We start from the raw sequence: 18,042 nt of genomic DNA, 5'->3' as shown, positions 1-18,042 counted from the left end.
TCGCTTATCAATTACTTTTCGAGTTCAGCAATTCGACGTACAGAATTTTGTGAGTGAATCACCTCATTTGTAGGTAGTTCAGTCTTAATTACCTTGCGGAGACAACGACCTTCACTAACTTTTTTCGGAAACTTTTCGAAATTATAAATTATTTTTAAATATAATTAATAACGTAGCATTGAACCAGAAAAAGCTGGTTTCCAGAAATGGCAGCAAAAGGTAATGAAAGTGAAAAGGTTGTAATGTGGAGGAGGTAGCTGAAAACCACAAGAATTTTGGAAGAGTACAAAAATTTCTTATCAGGAATTGTTGCACCTTCATGAGAAGTGGTTGAAGCTATTGAAACAACTGAATCTTCCAATAACTGTAAAATTATCTAAACTCTGAAAATTTTACCTGGCGAGAGTAAGTCTATTGAAAAGTTGATATAAACTTTAGAATATTTTTATAAAATTAGGGTCCAGCCAAGGTCAATCTATTAAAGTTGGTGTGGGCAAATCAGCTGATTTTTGTTTTTTCCTTCGCTGTGTGGCGGCCAGCACAGAATAAAACAAGGCGAATTAATTTTTTGTTTTCACTTTTCCAATACTTTGCCGTGACAATCAAACGTACAAAACATTGTTGTTTTTCTAGTGCCACCACCTTCAATAAATACGCCTTGGGTCGAGCTCAATTCTTCTGGAAAATGCACTGGCAGTCCGCGTGCTGATGAAGTTTCCTTTGAAAATTATTTCGGGATGAGCCGAAAATTTTCTTAAAAATTTTGCAATTTATACAATAAAACAAAATCTTAGTTTTAATTTATTTTTGTTTTTCTTCATCAACATTATTCACACCTGAATAAAAATAATAAAAGCAAAGCACAAGAAGGAGAGCTGCCCAAGTGAATTACGAACGCGCCGTGGAAACGTCTGAGTTTATCACATTCAGCACCGCGATTACAGCCTCCTTGAATGAGTTCCTTTTAAGAGCGATTTCGTCCTCGGAAATACGAAAAAGTCCCAGAGCGTAATATCTGCGGTATAAAGTGGCTGCGGCAGCATTGTCGTGCTACAAGATCCAGCACAGGCTCCTCTCTATCTGGTACGAACATATTCGCGATGAAAGGTGTATAAAGAAGCACTTGCCATGTATTTGGAAAAAATACTAAAAAGTCAAATTATTGCACAATTTTCTCAACAACCCGGCTGGGTTTCTTGTTTACTTTCGATTAAAAAAACACAAAGAATTGTTTTTCATATTTCTTTGATTTACTGACCTTAAGCGATGAATTCTAAAAAGTAAATTAATAAAACTGTCTCTCCAAAAAGAAACATGAAATTATGTTCACGTGTATGACCCTGTACAAATTTCGTCAATTTCTCGTTTTGCTTATCGTCTCCTTTAAACTCTGTGGTGGATCGCTTTCGCTATCGCTGAGTGGCAGCTCGACCAACGAAGTTACCAACCGCTGCCCCTCCAAGTAGTCGTACGATACAATATTTGAAGTAGTTATATTTTCTGCCTCATCCGAAGCTGAAGCCGCTTCAGAAGTGTCCAAAATAGAGTTGCGCCGCTCTTTGCTCGTTTGGCTCGCACAGTTTGTAACGCTTACAAGCGGTTTGCTACGACGCCGCATTGCAGAATTCGCCGAACAAAGGGATGACTGATCGCTCATAGATGCCTCATCAACACTACTCCGACCATCATGTTCGACTTTCGTAAAATCGGTTATTTTCAGAATAACTGAACCATTTATTGTTGCTGTTGGAGTTGCCGGTCGCACTCGCTCAGTTTGTGTTGACTTATTTTCGTTCCGGTTTCGACTGTATCTTCTTTTCGCTTTTTTGTTAGCACTCGATTGAGACATTTTGCTTTCGTGTCCTGTAATTTTGAGTTGTTTTGAAAATTTTGAATAAATTTTTGTTGAACATTTTTATGGTTTGTTTCAATTTGAAGCTTTACGTTTTCCTTGTTGTTTTCAACATTTCTCTAGTTTCTTCCCATGCATGTGATTTGTGCCGCAAGTCGATTGTTTTGTAAGTTTTCTATTTTGCAAAGTCGAATACTTTTATTGGTCGATTATAGGCTAGGATAGCTTGCAACAATTTTCGTCAGCTTAAAAGGGCTGCCGCTGTAGCCGAATGGGTTGGTACGTGGCTACTATTCGAAAGTGTCCAGGTTCGAAACCTCGGGCACGAAACAACCATTAATGGAAAAGTTGTTGATATTGGCGGTCGCTCCTTGACAACCTCCGAAGTGTGTTTTCGCCTTGAAAAAGCTTCTTATAAAAATACCATTTGACTTGCGGAGCCGGGTTAAGGGCTGAACAAAGCTTTATGAACAACATCAAGACGCACACCACAAATAGAAGGAGGAGCTCATCCAATAAAGAGAAGGTACGATATTAACGTTTTAAAGCTTTAAAATTCTTAATAAAACAACCAGATTTCTCAGAAGAATGACGATTGGAAATACTTATTTTAAAACCACCAAATATGAAAAGGGCAAAAATTCAAAAAAATACTTTCATGCCTTAGAGCGCATTCAAAAAATATTTATCAATCAGGCATTACGTTTCCTACGATTGAGGAGCATATGCTATTCTAAATTCCTAAAATTCTAAAAATTTATAATTCTCGGCTAAAGTTAATTAATTTAGAATCTCTAGCAAAGACAAGGACAGTCCTTTCACTTTCGTTTGTTTTCAGTATTTTCAATGGCATCGCTGACTGTCCTGATCTACTTGAGCGGATAAGCTTTAATGTTTCACAAAGAAGTCTTGGCAAGCAGGCCCACTAAGAGTTTTTTTTATCTTGGCTAGCATGATGATTGTAATATGAGGGTTGCTTTTTATATTTTGCGCCCACTAAAATAAAAATCAAAATTATTTCATTGTTTTTTTTTAATACAGTCGAACTTCCATATAGTGAATTCGCACGGAACCTGAAAATCACTTCACTATATAGAAACTTCATTATAAAGAAACATTGATTTTTTATGTAATTTTATTTAAAATAATCAGTGAGTTTTGTTTGAATTACAGCCTTCCATTTTTCATTTTCAATAAAAGCTTCCAAATCATGTAGAGAGTTGAAAACATTAATCGGCACGTCACTCCTCATTTCCACAAAGGTTCTAATTACGCTAATGGATGAAGCAGCTTGTATCAACGTAGGTAATGCCTCCTCAGTTTCTGCCAATTTTTCAACGGTCAAATCGTGTTCATCGTTATCTGAAATAATATTTACATATTAAATTTTTGTTTGACTATAAAAAGATAAATGCTTACCAGGTTCAGCTGGAACTCCGCGACTTTCAAAAATGCTGTTGAGAATATCTTCTTCGGATGGGTTGTCCGAAGTCTGCACACCATTATCAACATTTACGTAGTCATCAAACGATGCTTCGATATTTGCTACTTTTTTAAATGAAGACTGTAAAGCAGCCAAATCTGATATTGAAAGAAGGTCCTCTTCAGCCCAATGCTCAAATGGAATCTGCATAGCATCTTTTGAAAATCCAGCCTTTTTAAAACAGTTGGCAATTGTTTCTGGTTTAACATAGACATTCCATACATTGCTAAGATTTCGAACTGCTTGCAGCAAGTCTATGGCCATAACAGAATTTCCCTCATCCACTTGAGTCAATATATTCGTTAAAATTCGTTTTCTGTAATGTTGTTTCATATTGTAGAGAATGCCTTGGTCCATTGGTTGAAGTAACGAAGTCATGTTGGGAGGAAAATAAGCGAGATGAATGTTTCTCAACTTGTCTCTTACATCTTTAGGGTGGGCAGTGCAGTTATCAACAAAAAACAACACCTTTCTGTTTTGATCACAAAATTTTTTGTCGAGTTTTACAATCCATTTCGTAAAAATCTCACTGGTCATCCATGCTTTTTTGTTAAACTCATAATCGACACCTAAAGATTTTATTCCCTTGAAGCACCTCGGATTTTTGGCCTTTCCGATTACCAGCAATTTTAGCTTTTCTGATCCAGTCATATTGCTTCCCACCAGGACAGTTATTCTCTCCTTGCTTTGCTTCCCACCAAAGCATTTTTAATTTTTGAATGCCAGTGTTTTAGTTGGCAAGCATTTGAAAAACAAAGCAGTCTCGTCGGCATTAAAAATGTCGTTAATGTTGTAATTTTCAATTAATTTCGGTAAGACGTTCGTTACCCATTCATCACGGTTTTCTATGTTGGCGTCAGCACTTTCCCCACATAATGTCTTTTGAATAACGCCATGCCGACTTTTGAACTTGTCTAACCAACCTATACTTGCCTCAAATTCGTGGTGTCCTAGTGCTTCCGCAAAATCTTTGGCCTTTTGCTTCAATAATGGTCCACATAAAGGGAGATTCTTACCACGTGCAACGAGTAACCATTTCAGCATTGCTTCGTCAATATCCTCAAAATGACAAGATCGAACTCTTTTGCGTTTGGTATTTACTGCCAAATCCTCCGCATTTTTTAAAATCACTTCCTTATTTTTTAAAATATTTGATAAAGTGCTGGGAAGAACTCCGAATTCATTGGCAATATCTTTTTTTTTTTCTTTCCTTCATTAACTTTGTTAATCATTAATAACTTTTTTTCAAGCGAAATGCTGCTTCGATGCGTCATTTTAACTTCAATCACTGAATAAAACTGTAATAGCTCAGCTTTTTCTGTTTTAATTTTGGGATTCCCCTCATTACAGTTTGTCCACATCTAACTGTAATTTTTTGCAACAGAAAACTTTTGAAAAAATTCACTATATGGAGACAAAAACTTAGGACGCTTGAATTTCCAGCTGTAAAATTTGTTCATTATATAGAAAACTTCACTATATAGAAATTCATTATAAGGAGACAAAAATACACCGAAAGTAGAACGAAAAAGCAGTGTCTTCGAAACCAGTTCATTATAAGGAGAGCTTCATTATATGGAAGTTCACTGTAGAGAAGTTCGACTGTATTTTCCTTGGATGTCAGTACTCTTCGGCGTTCGCTTGAATCAATTTTCAAAGTACTTTTCCCACTCAGAAGTGAATACCTTCAAAACGAGCCATTTAAAGGCTTCAACAGTTCCATTAGGCGTTGAAAAACTTTAACCTGGCAGTGAGTTTTTGATGTTAGGGAATAAAAAAAAAATCAGAGATCATTAGATGCAAAATGGGGGATGACCCATTAATTCGATCTCTTGACTGTTCAAAAACTCTCTTGTGTGAGCCTAAACATAGGAGCTCACATTGTCTTTGTGCAGAATGCTTCGTTTTAGGCGGTTCGCTTGAATTGACTCTTTTAAGTTTCTCTAGCGGTGCAGTTCCGATATGATCAGATTTTCCGAAAAAACAGGGACCATTTGCTTGGAGGTGCTTCTTCCATGAGCACCTTTTATGGAACTAAGGCCTCGGTAGTCTAGCGTAAGTGCCCTAGCCTGCCATCCCAGAGGTTGTAGGTTCCCCTGTTTCTAAAAAACACAAAAACAAACAAAAAATCTCATTCCTCAACCCCAAAAACTTATCCTTTCCTCCCTTACTCCCGCAAAATAGCCTGCGCATTATTTGCATTGTGGCTGCTAAAACAAGCAAAAACAAACAGTTACACATTGCATCAGTGGCGCCAGCAATAGGAAGTGGGCAGCCGGGGTAATAGCGCTGACACACCGAAGTCCTCAACCATCTGTCCGATCCTTCTGGCAGAAAAATGTGAAACACAGATGGCGATCCAAGCAGTAAGAAGGCGTTGTATTTAAGCAACGACACGTGGGCATTCCCACTATTTCGGACTAATAGTGGCAGGCTAACCACCTACCCTGTCAGAAACCAAAATAGGTTAACGAAACCAACGCAAGACTGACTCTTGTCAAGACCCTATGTTTCCAAGAAGAGTGAACAAGAAAAACAAAAAAAAAAGTCGCCTTGGGGTATCCGGCTTATATGCATAGTTCAAATAATCGCCCCCTGTTACAATGAAATAGACGTGCTTTGAACCACCGAGGCTCAATTTCTTCAACATTTCTTTACACCCATCCACAATAGCACTTTTTTGGCAGTTGTGATATTGAATCCCTGCCTGGGGGGTCACCAATGGCCAATAATGCCTTTATCCCACGATATGTCACATTAAGATCTTCAATTATCAATTGACATACAGCATCGATTATTTCTGGCACCACAACTGTTTTAGGACGTTCTTCACGAAATTCATTCTCCAAGGACCGACGGTCATGTTGGAAATCTTTGTGGCAGCGTTTCTTAGTGGCTCAATGTAGTGCTTCAACGCCAAAAGTCGAACTAAGTCGATCAATGCACTCCTGTCTCGATAATCCACGTCGAAAATCGTAACAAATCAACGCACGAAAATTTTCAGGAGTCCACTGAAAAGAAAACAAGTAAAGCTGGTAAGTGAAAACGTTATATGAAAGCTTAGACTAAAAAAATACCAAACTTTTCGATACAAATATCAAATTACAGCTCACCGTAGGCAGTGTTGCAAAGGCGCAAAATATGAAGGGCAACCCTTGTATCATTACTTACCGTAATTCATGCTTTGAAAATTTGAAAACACTAAGCACATGTTTCTCTCGCATGAAAGTAATGACACAAAGTGGATTCTCATTTTAAAAATTAAACAATTTAAGTACAGTTCTGTAGGCCTGAGATTAGATTTATGTCGAAGAAGCTATGAAGCCTAGCGAAATAAAAAAGTCTAGTGGAAGTGGATAATTTTTTATGGCGCAATGTTAAAAAGCATTTTATGTATTATACATAGGTACAAGGGGCAGCTGATAAGTTCGCGGCATTGGATGAATGAATGAAAATAATCGCTACACTCGTACTTAATCCTGCCATAAGTTCTGGTACAAGTTAAGTCAGTTATACAAGGTGAAATCCAAAATACACAAGACTGAGCTAAAATAGAAACAACAAGAGCTTTGTTCTGATTACTTCGAGTTTATTTATTCAAAATACTTCCTCCTGTCTCGATACACTGTTTTGCGTGATCTGAAAGCATTTCGAAAGAGTGTTTCAGGGCATTGACCGGAATCCGGAATGACTTTCAGGATGTCGGTACAACCCTTTTGGATGGTCTCTACGGGCGCAAAACGTTTTCATTTCATGGCCAAATGTAACTTTCCGAATAGCTGGAAGTCACAGGGAGCCATATCAGGCAACTACGGTGAGTAATTTATTGTTAAAATGCGATTTTTAGTCAAAAAATCAGTCACAAGAGTGAGTCGCTGAAATGGTGCATTACCATGCAATATGCGCCAGGTTCCTTCTTCACGGTATTCAGAGCGAATTCCATGAATGCGATGCAACAAACGCTTCAAATCGCCAAGATAGAAAATTGCATTGACGGTTTGCTCCGTTGACACGAGCTCCTTGGGGACAATTGCCTTGAAATGAGCATCGACTTGACTTCTGACTTCGCACGCGAATTTTTATGTGTTGGCTCGTCTTGGGTCTTCCATTCGGCACTTTGACGTTTAGTTTCAGATTCATGTTGGAAACACCCTCCGCCGAATCATTAATCAGGCCTTATCATTTGATGGTAGTGGGTTCGTTTACGTACATTCCAGCATTGAGCGAGTTCACTCCATTCCTATGGTTCGGACTGCCTTTTTGAACAATGACCAAGTTCTGCCAACCGGAAGAGTAAATCTCTTGAAAAAACGCTCGGAACCCAGATCAATAATAGCCCAGTCGTGAACGGAGTGCTCCGGATACCTGGCGACCTCCGGTTCTGTCTAGCCTTACCTGTTCACATGGACCCCTGTGCCGGCGGACTTCCCTTGTTCGACTCTCGTGGGAGCAAAATGGGGATGAATTCAAAGAAATATTTATCTAGCAAGGAGGACGGTCTTCCCAAAAAACCGACGAAGTGAACCCGACTGCTGTGGTCAGACCGAGGGGGCTTGAGCGATAGGGCTGATCTCATCACGAGTACTGCAGGATGCAGCGGGGGACGAGGAGGCTTAGGAAAACCGGTATCCAAGCGATCAACACCAGGAGTTTCGGGATCAACTCCGCTTAAGGCGAGCAATCCCCATTTTACCTTAACCTCTTTCAGGGGACGGGGGTCGGCACTTGCTTATTTGGGTTCCGGGGCACAGAGATATTGAGAGAAACTGTAGAGCTGATGAACTAGCCAAAAAAGGTACTGCTCTTCACCTGTTCCGTGATAAAAGTACCATTGGATTACCTTTGGCCACAAGTAAATTAATAATAAAAAACAACATTACACAAGAGGCCAATAGGTCATGGAAAGATGAAGATACATGCGTAACAGCTATGCTACTATGGCCGCAAATAAACAAGAAAAGGACAAATAAATTGCTTAGGTTTCCGTGTCGCACAGTGGTAACGCAACGGACCTGTAAGGTCTAAGTGAGTTGGTCATACGGACCGGCTACCTACCCCCATAATCTAACCTAACCTAACCTGGAAACACCACGTTTCATCACCAATGTTGTAAAGGAAGCTCTCGCCTCTTTATTCTGAGAAATTTTTGATCAGTGAAAATGCGATAAATCGATGTTTTGGAGATATTCAACTCCGATTTCATGAATTTGAACGATGATTTCGGCTCATTTTTGCTAAATTTACGAACAATTTCGATGGAGTTTCCGGCGATTACTGATTTTGTGCGGCTCGTATGTTCATTGTCATTTATGTCCTCACAATCATCTCTGAAACGTGTAAACCTCTCATGAACTCTGGCACGACATAGACAATCATCGCCATAAACTTTTTTAATCAATTCAAATGTTTCGGTAAACGTTTTGGCGGTTTTAAAACAAAATTTGATATTAGCTCTTTGTTCGAAACTCATTTTTGTACCGATGACACAAACACACTGACTCCTTAGACGCAATAGCTTCGCTTCCACTAAACCGAATGTCACCAAGCTTTCACTGGAAGACTGCTAGGGATATAACTTCCACTGCACTAACTCATTAAAAAGATGGTGCCATCAAAAACATTTTTATGACGCCAGTCTGTTTATTTTGGACTTCACCTTGTATTTCTTAACGAAGCATTTAATCATAGCTCGGTGATCCAAATAATTAGACGCGGTGTTGTTGCTTGTCCAGAGAATAACTGTTCATGAATCAAATGAAAGAAGGAGCTCATATTAATACTCGCAATGAGCCACTCAATTAATTTTATTAGTTACGAGATGATGGCTAGTAGCAAATTACTTTCCGTTGTAGTATTATCAGCCGTCCCTCGTACACACACATAAGCATAGAAGCATAAGTAGGCAATATTTTGTGACTGATTTATATGTATATACATCACAAAAACATTAATCAGCGTTGTCGAAGTGCTTACACTCCCAAAATAGGCTAACACCACAAATCCGAAAGGATGTTGGCAAAATACCGGAAAAATCAGCTGCTGCCAATCAATAATCTGCAGCGCACATGTGTCCTCCTACTGCTTCGAGCACCTTAAATTGTGCTGGAAACCATGAAACCCACAAGTCATTTTGTTTGATTTTCAAACACCCAAACGCAAGTCAAATGCCTAAAGCAGATTATAGTCGTTCAAGTGGAAGCGTGACGGCTGAAGGCTACAAAGCCATGTGGATGCAATAGGCGACGACGACGACGCTACTCTGGCAGCGGTGGCGTTTGTGTGCTTGGGATTGTTGAATTATGCATGAAATCATTTTTACTATAAAATTGCTCGTTTTTCTTGTTTACAATTTATTTAGAAAATTGTTGTATGTTATTACACAAAATAGGGCATTTTGGTTTTGAGCGAAGTGCCAGCAGTTATGTGCAAGTATAATAAATGCATAGCTGCACGCGATAGCCAGAATAATGTACTCGTACATAGGTATACATATTGGGTAGTCGAAAAAGTCTTTTCGCATTTCTAATCAAACTTCAACTCATTTTTTTTTTATATTTATAATGAACTTTAATAAACCAAATATGTACCATTTTGGTCGACCACTTTTTGCCATTTTTCTTCTAGAGACATTTTTCCATCAGTGTAAAACTTTTGTGGTTTCTCGGCGAAAAACTGCGACAAGTAATTTTCAAAGGCTTCTCTTGAAGCCAACTTTACTCCATTAAGGGAGTTCTGCATTGACCGAAACAAATGGTAGTCCGATAGTGCAAGGTCAGGGCTATATGGTGGATGCATCAAAACTTCCCAGCCAAGCTCTCCCAGTTTTTGCCGAGTCATCAAAGATGAATTGTCCTGATGGAAGACGACGCCCTTTCTGCTGATCAGTTCTGGCCATTTTTTTCCGATTGCTTGTTTCAATCTCATCAATTGTTGACAGTAAAGTGTAGAATCAATCGTTCGAGCAGGCTGCAGCAGCTCATAGTGGATGATTCCTTTCCAATCCCACCAAACACACAGCATAACCTTTCGAGGTGTCAATCCTGGCTTTGCGACCATTTGTTGAGCTTCACCACCCTTGCACCATGATCTTTTTCGCACATTATTGTCGTATTTGATCCACTTTTCGTCTCCTTTACCATTCGCTTCAGAAATGGTTCGATTTCATTTCGTTTCAGCAAAGAATCGCAGATGTTAATTCGGTCCATTAAATTTTTCACAGACAATTCAAGTGGTACCCAAACATCGAGCTTCTTTTTGTAACCAGCCTTTTTTAAATGGTTCAAAACCGTTTGATGATGAATGTTTAGTGCCTTGGCGATGTCATGGCAGCTTATGTGACAATCCTGGTCAATCTTTTACATAATTTCATCGACTTTTTCAGCGATAGGTCGACCGGAGCGAGGTGCATCTTTCACATCGAAATTTCCAGAACGGAAGCGAGCGAACCATTGTTGTGCTACACGAACTGATACAACATCGTCTCCGTAAACCTCACAAATTTCATTGGTGGCTTGCGTGGCATTGCTCCCTTTTTTATACAAAAATTTCAAAATATAGCGAATTTCTTCATTATTTTCACTCATTTTCGAACAGCTATAACTTCTCCGAATTTAATTTTTTTTTTTGGTTAAATGAAGCTTAAAATGCCACTTTTCTAACACCATATCATATGACACAATGTGATTGGTAGCACTGAAGATAGATGACTCCAACGACATCTATTGACAAAATACGAAAAGACTTTTTCGACTACCCAATACATAGATATAAAGCAAAATATATCGACAATATTCATGCTGCGACCACAAAATTCTCAATACTTTTTCCCACAAAAACAACATCAAATTCTCTTCCTTCAAAAAATGATTTCACAGTACTTTCATATTTCAAAAATTAGCTGCCAAAATATCTACAACCTCCGCGCTAGAAATCTCACTTGATTTCATAAATCAACATTTGCCAGCCTCCGTGCAAAGTAATCTTAATTGCCTTTGAAATATTAAATATTAATCAACTCATAAAAAGTGTATGCATCTGCAATAATCTGCGCAATAAAACGAATACTTAGCCAATCGCACGTCAAAACCACAAAACTTTATCTACTCCTTATGGCCTTGATGCGCTCTGCTGCTATGGACATACAAATAATTAATTACTTATCCTATAAGAATGTAGTCAAACGTTTAATATTCCTACTCTTTGGTCTGCGCGAAGCATTAGCCATCATTCATAATAAAGAAATTTATCTTGGCATGAACCTAATTTACACGCTTCGCAAACAATTCGGGGGTTTTATGTTTGCATGCCGAAGAGAAATGTTGGGGCTGGTTTTAGTGCAAGCAGGCAGAGTTTGATCCGTATATTTGGAACACTAAGAAATTGGTTCGCTCTAACAGCAAACAGTTGATATTCCCTTCTTAAAAAATTTTTGTTTGACTACAGGAAGCCAATAATTTCACACCTACACAAAAAAACTGGTGATTGGAGACCGTCCCAGTGCAGTGGCAGTTTGAAATTGTGGTTTGTAGGAAATGTAAGTGAGATAACAAATTTTTTACTTAATATTCTTTTTAAGTACAAAATGCATCAATTCGATAGGTATTCTGCCGCAGGGATTCACAAAAAATATAACTATTTTTAGTAAGACGAAAGGTTTATTTTAGTAAAGACGGGCGATTTTTGTTAAGTGGCTCATTCAGGTTTGATAGCTGATGGGAATAATAATCAGCAGTTATCGTCTGGTATGGCTCCAGAAGTTCATAATAAACAATACCGGCCATATCCCACCAAATAGACAGGAGAATCTTCTTGGGGTCGGTTCTGGTGTTTCATCTTTATCTGACCATTGGCGTTTGCGAACAGAACCCATTTTTCATCACCAGTAACGATACTGTTCAAAAAGCTTTCATTTTTAAGCCGTTGCAGCAGCTGAAAACACACATTCACTCTCTGCTGAAGGTTGGCGACGGAAAGTCTATGCGGAACCCATTTTCCCAGCTTTGAAATCTTTCCCAACTGAACCACGTGCCTGTGAACTGTTCCATGCAATGAATTCAGCCTCTGAGCTATCATATCGACTGTCAAATTTGGCTCAGCTCCCAAGAGTTCGAGCAAGGAGTCGGAGTTAAACACTTCAGGACGACCAGCGCGCGGGGCATCCTCCACGTCGCAGTTACCACTTCGTGATTTTGAAAAGCACTTTTGCGCAGTTCTTACACTAACGGTATTCTCTCCGTGAACAGCGTTTATATCTGCAGCAGCAGTTGTTGCATTTTTACTACTTTTATAAAAAAAATACAAAATATGCCTCTTATACGCGTTCGAAGATTTTATTTTATTTTTTAACAACACGTGCTTCTATCCGCGATTAAAATCACTTGTTGAGGGCACAATATATCAAAGAAAATATAAATAAATAAAAAAAAATAAATAATTGGCGCGTACATTTCTGTTAGGTGTTTGGCCGAGCTCCTCCTCCTATTTGTGGTGTGCGTCTTGATGTTGTTCCACAAATGGAGGGACCTACAGTTTCAAGCCGACTCCGAACGGCAGATATTTTTTATGAGGAGCTTTTTCATGGCAGAAATACACTCGGAGGTTTGCCATTGCCTGCCGAGGGGCGACCGCTATTAGAAAAATGTTTTTATTAATTTTGCCTTCACCGAGATTCGAACCAACGACCTCTCTGTGAATTCCGAATGGTAATCTCGCACCAACCCATTCGGCTACGGCGGCCGCAGATTTCTTCAGATGTCGGATAGATTTAAACGAAAGTAAAAGGAAATCCAAGTGCAGAACAATGGACTTAATATTGCCTGAGGGCCGTACTTGCTAGTTGTCCCGACAAAAACAAAAAATAAATGAAAAAAACAAGCTACCCTTAAACTTAAAACTAAATTTTGAGTTACAAATGAAGTAGTCAATTTTTACAATTTCTTGCTAAATATTCCCACTGGGGCTTTAGCCCAACAATTATGCTGTTAAATTCATAGGTATCAAAGCCACAAGTGGTAATACATAAATTCGCATACCCCAATAAATTATTTCACATTGTTTGACAATAATTCATCATATTTTGTGATAAAATTAAAAGGAATAATATTTCGTTGGCGGCAGGCGTAGAAGCCTGGGAGTAGGTCGCAAATTTAATACCTATTGAACAACTCTAAGTAAGTACTTACCTTTATTTGCATAGGCAATGATGAATGCCTGAAATTTGGATAAAATGAAAAAAGTCATTTTGCGAATAATGAATTATTTATTGGTCGTTGTTGTTGGCGGATGTTTGCTTTGGTATATTAAGATGCTACTGCAAAGAACAAATAATAACATTAAAGTAAGGCTTGAAGTTTCCGCACGTGGAAATAAAGTATAGGAATCAATTTATGGGATTTACTAGGTTGCTCAAAAGTTTATTCTCTACATAAAAGGGGAATAATTTTATGATACGCAGTTCAGGCAGGCAATGGCAAACCTCCGAGTGTATTTCTGCCATGAAAAAGCTTATCATAAAAAAAATAGATATATCTCCCATTCGGAGTCGGCTTGAAACTGTAGGTCCCTCCATTTGTTGAACAACATCAAGACGCACACCACAAATAGGAGAAGGAACTCGACCAAATACCCAAAAAGGGTGGCGCCAATTATATATTATATATACATATCACTTTTAAATTCAGTAGAGGTTCAATGCAGCAGAATAGACTTGTTCCAAAAATCTTCGACAAAGTCTTTTGAGAAGTCTATTATTTTCTCGCTAGATGGCTGCAGTGATCGATATCTCGTAAGTCATCAATCAAGCAATTTAAATTTCATGCTCGTTGTCAAGGTGACATTTCACACTAAACAAAAAAGTGCGTGTAGCGTAGTACACATAACAGAAGAGAAACTTTCCAGGCAGACAAAGAAAGAGGGAGAGACCCGAGAGACAAGGAAAGAGAGAGAGAGAGAGAGAGTGAGAGAGAGAAAGAATATATATCTAAATATATCCACAACATTTGCAGAGAATACAAATAGACAAAATTTACAAAAAACGGAGAAGGGTCGACCGGTGTAGGTAAACGCCGGACACAAACCGTGGCAACAACGCGCACTACTCCGAGCGTTTATCACCCGCACAAACACAGCAATTCGAGGGGCGCAACAACGGCATAAATTACCGCAAGGCAATACCAATAAATCCGATGCCGGAATGGATAGCACTTTATAGTACGCACAAATAAGCGCCAAAAAGTAGGCACCAAAAAAAGTGCAAAAGAATTGGGACCAAAAAACGAACCAAACAGTAGGCACCAAAGAAATATAACGCCAAAAATTAGACACCATAAATATATTTCCTACTAATTTGTAGCAACAAACAAGCGCCAAAAAGTAGGCAGTGTTATTTCTCACTAGAAATTACCAACCACAAGGAAAAACTCAGAAAAAATAGCCTGAAGTGTATCTAAGATATATATAAGGTATAGCTCTCTCTCTCTCCTTTTCCTCTACGTTATATCTTTTTTCTCTCTCGCGGAACGAAAATGCCCAAAACGTTGCATTAATGTTGAAATCAACATTTTGAAAAAAAAACGCGCTTAAAGTTTGAAAAGCACTTTACAAATTTGCGCGTAACTTCGAAAATATTCACCGAAATGATATTACATCTTCTGTGTATATTCTTAAATATATATATGTACATAAAGAAAATAAAATTTAAAAAAATCGATTTTTTGAAAATTCTATTGTAACTTTATATAACCCCTTAATAAGTCCTTGTGCTATACTTTTTGAATTCATAGGACAATAAGACAGCAAAAATCTCAAGAAAAATAAACTGAAGCAGCGCATGCAGTTGCTGAAACAATTTTTGCGCGACCTCGTATTTCAATGAGTGGGACAGCTTATTATCTACACAAAATATGAATCCGTCATTCTTATGCACGTAGTTTATTTGCTGAAAGCAAGCATTTAAAATACGTTTCTCAACCCTCCACCGAAAATGAGCCAATAAAATATGCCACTTTGCCTTAATCAATCATTAAAATTTATTTTATCGTCTTCAAAGCACTCCCCTCCAGACGAAATAAATATTTGCCTACGCTTTCCCCTACTTCACCACTGTTTTTATGTGCGCTCCAGTATCGGCATCAAAGCTACAGGTACAAGCCAATTTTATTTTATGGTTTCTGTGCATGGCGAAAAGATTTTCAAAGGTGTACTACGTAACAGACCGTTATTCCGCTCTGACCGAGTCTGGTAAATGTGCTGATGTCACTTGGGATGTGTTGCACAAAATTTGACTTGTGGTAGTGATAAAAATGATCAGAGCCAGAGCTCATACCATTGGTTTGTTTACGAATGAAGTGTGAAAAAAAACATGCTACAAATTGTTTTGTTTAATTAAAATTGATATTTTAATTGATTTTCAAATACAGCTAAATTTAATTTGAAACACACAACTTTTTACAATTGACTAACCACGCAGCGGCATTCGTGCACCATTTTCACAAGCTGAATTTTGTGAAGCAACGCAGCAACATATGCATATACATAAGTATTTGTGTGCAAACACAAATAAGTTGTCTCTGCTTTAGGCACGTTTCTCTTATCTGCCCTCCCATCGCTTTGCTATATTTTTATTGCTGCTTCCCCAAAATATGGTGAAATTTACTGCCACTCAGTTAAAACTGTAACGCATAGGGCATGGCAAACACGTGTGCGTGCTCTAATGTGTTATAAATATTACAGAGAGACTGCATCACTATTTTTTCAGACCAAAAGTTTCATCATGATGCAAAAAGTGAATGTATTCAAACTTTTGTACTGCAAATAGCGAATTAATAAATAATTTTGAGCTTTATCTTTCTGCACCTTCATGAAGCAGTGCCTAAATGTACGCCTTATTCTTAGTGCTGTTCACTAGTACCGCAAATAGAGATGAGAGTGAGATGAAGTATTCGATCCCGTAAACGCACGAGCTGTAATTGTAAATTGTTCACGTACTGCCTCTCGCTCATTCTTCGGGTATTTTGTTGTCATGTATGTATGTATTATTTTTAAAATTATTCAACAAATATAGACACATTAGACTCCATCGCAAAAAAGAAAAAGCAAAACGTGCAAAGTGTTTTGAACACTTACTAAGAGCGTATTTTACAAATGACAAAAAAAAAACAGTATTTCTGATATAAATTTTATGTTCGTTTTTATTGAAAATTATACTCTGTTCTCGACACTATATAAGTAAACATTATACGTACATACATACCTTTATGTATATATATAATTGGAGTCTACACCTTTTTGGTGTGTTTGGCCCAGCTCCTCCTCTTCCAGTGCCTCTTGATGTTAGCTCAACAGAAAAATATGAAATTTATACACAATAGGTATTTGCTTATATTCATCAACAACGAATTTTTAGATCAAAAAGTCAGGCTTGCACATCGTATGGAAGAAAAGGCGTGACACCATAGCGAAAAAAATTGTGAAAAATAAGCAATATTTTGCAGTCACTTAAACCTTGCATTTTTACACTAAAATTTACTGGACTGTAAAACTGCATACCCTGGAAAATTCTGAGTGTCAAGAGTTATTGCGCTAAGAGTGGCACTACTTTTGTTATTTTCAAACCAATGGATCAAAAAGTATTTGGTGTTTTAATTTTACACTGTTTCTAGATGGGAAAACTACCGTTCACGCGAAGCAACGGCTTGAAAAGTGTTATGTGGACTCCACTCCATCAGAAACAACAATAAAGCGATAGTTTGCTGACTTCAAACGTGGGCGTAATACCAGAAAACACCAACGATTTTGTGGATCGTTTAAGTGATCGCAAAGTGAAACTGCTTGAATTAGCTAACATCATAAAGATATCAAAAGCACGTGTTGATATCAAAAGACACTATCTTACTTCCTTTTTTGGGACTATTTTTATTTAATATTTATTTTACACAGAATACAGAAATTTAAATTTATTCAATTAAAGACAGAAAGACAAAATATTTTTCGGGTAAAATATGTGCTAAAAAAATTTTGGGGAAAAATTTTGGATAAAATACGTTAAAAAAAAAAGTTTTGGGAAAAATTTTAATTTTTTTTCACAATTCAAAATTTCAATTACTAAGTAAAACTGACTTAATTTAGTGGGTAAAATATATTTTTAAAAAAAGTTTTGGGAAAAAATTTTAGTTTTTTTCACAATTCAAAATTTCAATTACTAAGTAAAACTGACCTTAATTTAGTGGATAAAATATATTTGAAAAAAAAGATGTGGGAAAAAGTTTTAGTTTTATTTTCACAATTCAAAATTTCAATTACTAAGTAAAACTGACTTAATTTAGTGGATAAAATATATTAAAAATATAAAAAGCTTGGGTAAAAATATTATTTTTTCACAACTCAAAGTTTCGTAATTGAAAATTGAAAGTAAAATTGACTTTAATTTATTGGATAAAATAAGTTTTGAAAAAAGTCTTCAATTACAGTCAGATTATCTCCTAGAACATCGTCATAAATGTAATTCTGAATTATATGCTGATTTTCTGCCCAATCCAATTTCTGTTGAATCATTGGTCCGAATCTCTCATGTCTTGCGATATTCCTATCATTAAATGAATACTTCTTGTTTAAGTAGCCTGTTCGTAGTGCATTGGAAATCTCACTATCAGTAATTTGTCCCATGAATTTTTTACCCAATTCACAACTTCTTGTAAGCAAAAAATTATAA

The 18,042-nt window shown here is 37.4% G+C and overlaps 1 protein-coding gene across 1 annotated transcript; it reads right to left on the bottom strand.

Moving 5' to 3' along the window:
• Window positions 1–2,987: 2,987 nt before the first annotated feature.
• On the bottom strand, window positions 2,988–4,398 carry LOC128867406 (tigger transposable element-derived protein 6-like). Its single transcript, XM_054108587.1, has 2 exons — window positions 3,272–4,398; window positions 2,988–3,214 (listed from the first exon to the last, which is right to left on the bottom strand). Exons 1-2 carry the CDS (start codon window positions 3,984–3,986, stop codon window positions 2,988–2,990), a joined length of 942 nt encoding a protein of 313 aa, XP_053964562.1. The 5' UTR covers window positions 3,987–4,398.
• Window positions 4,399–18,042: the final 13,644 nt, after the last annotated feature.

This window comes from Anastrepha ludens, chromosome 6, assembly GCF_028408465.1.
Source record: "Anastrepha ludens isolate Willacy chromosome 6, idAnaLude1.1, whole genome shotgun sequence".
Classification (NCBI taxonomy): Eukaryota; Metazoa; Arthropoda; class Insecta; order Diptera; family Tephritidae; genus Anastrepha; species Anastrepha ludens.
This window is presented reverse-complemented; position numbering and strand designations above follow the sequence as displayed.

What these genes read in the sequence shown, in the direction of transcription:
- LOC128867406 (XM_054108587.1), bottom strand. Translation starts at nt 3,986, where the DNA reads ATGACTGGATCAGAAAAGCTAAAATTGCTGGTAATCGGAAAGGCCAAA. An exon ending in CGGAGTTCCAGCTGAACCTG is followed by an intron (nt 3,215 to 3,271) that starts GTAAGCATTTAT and finishes ATATTATTTCAG; the next exon opens with ATAACGATGAACACGATTTG.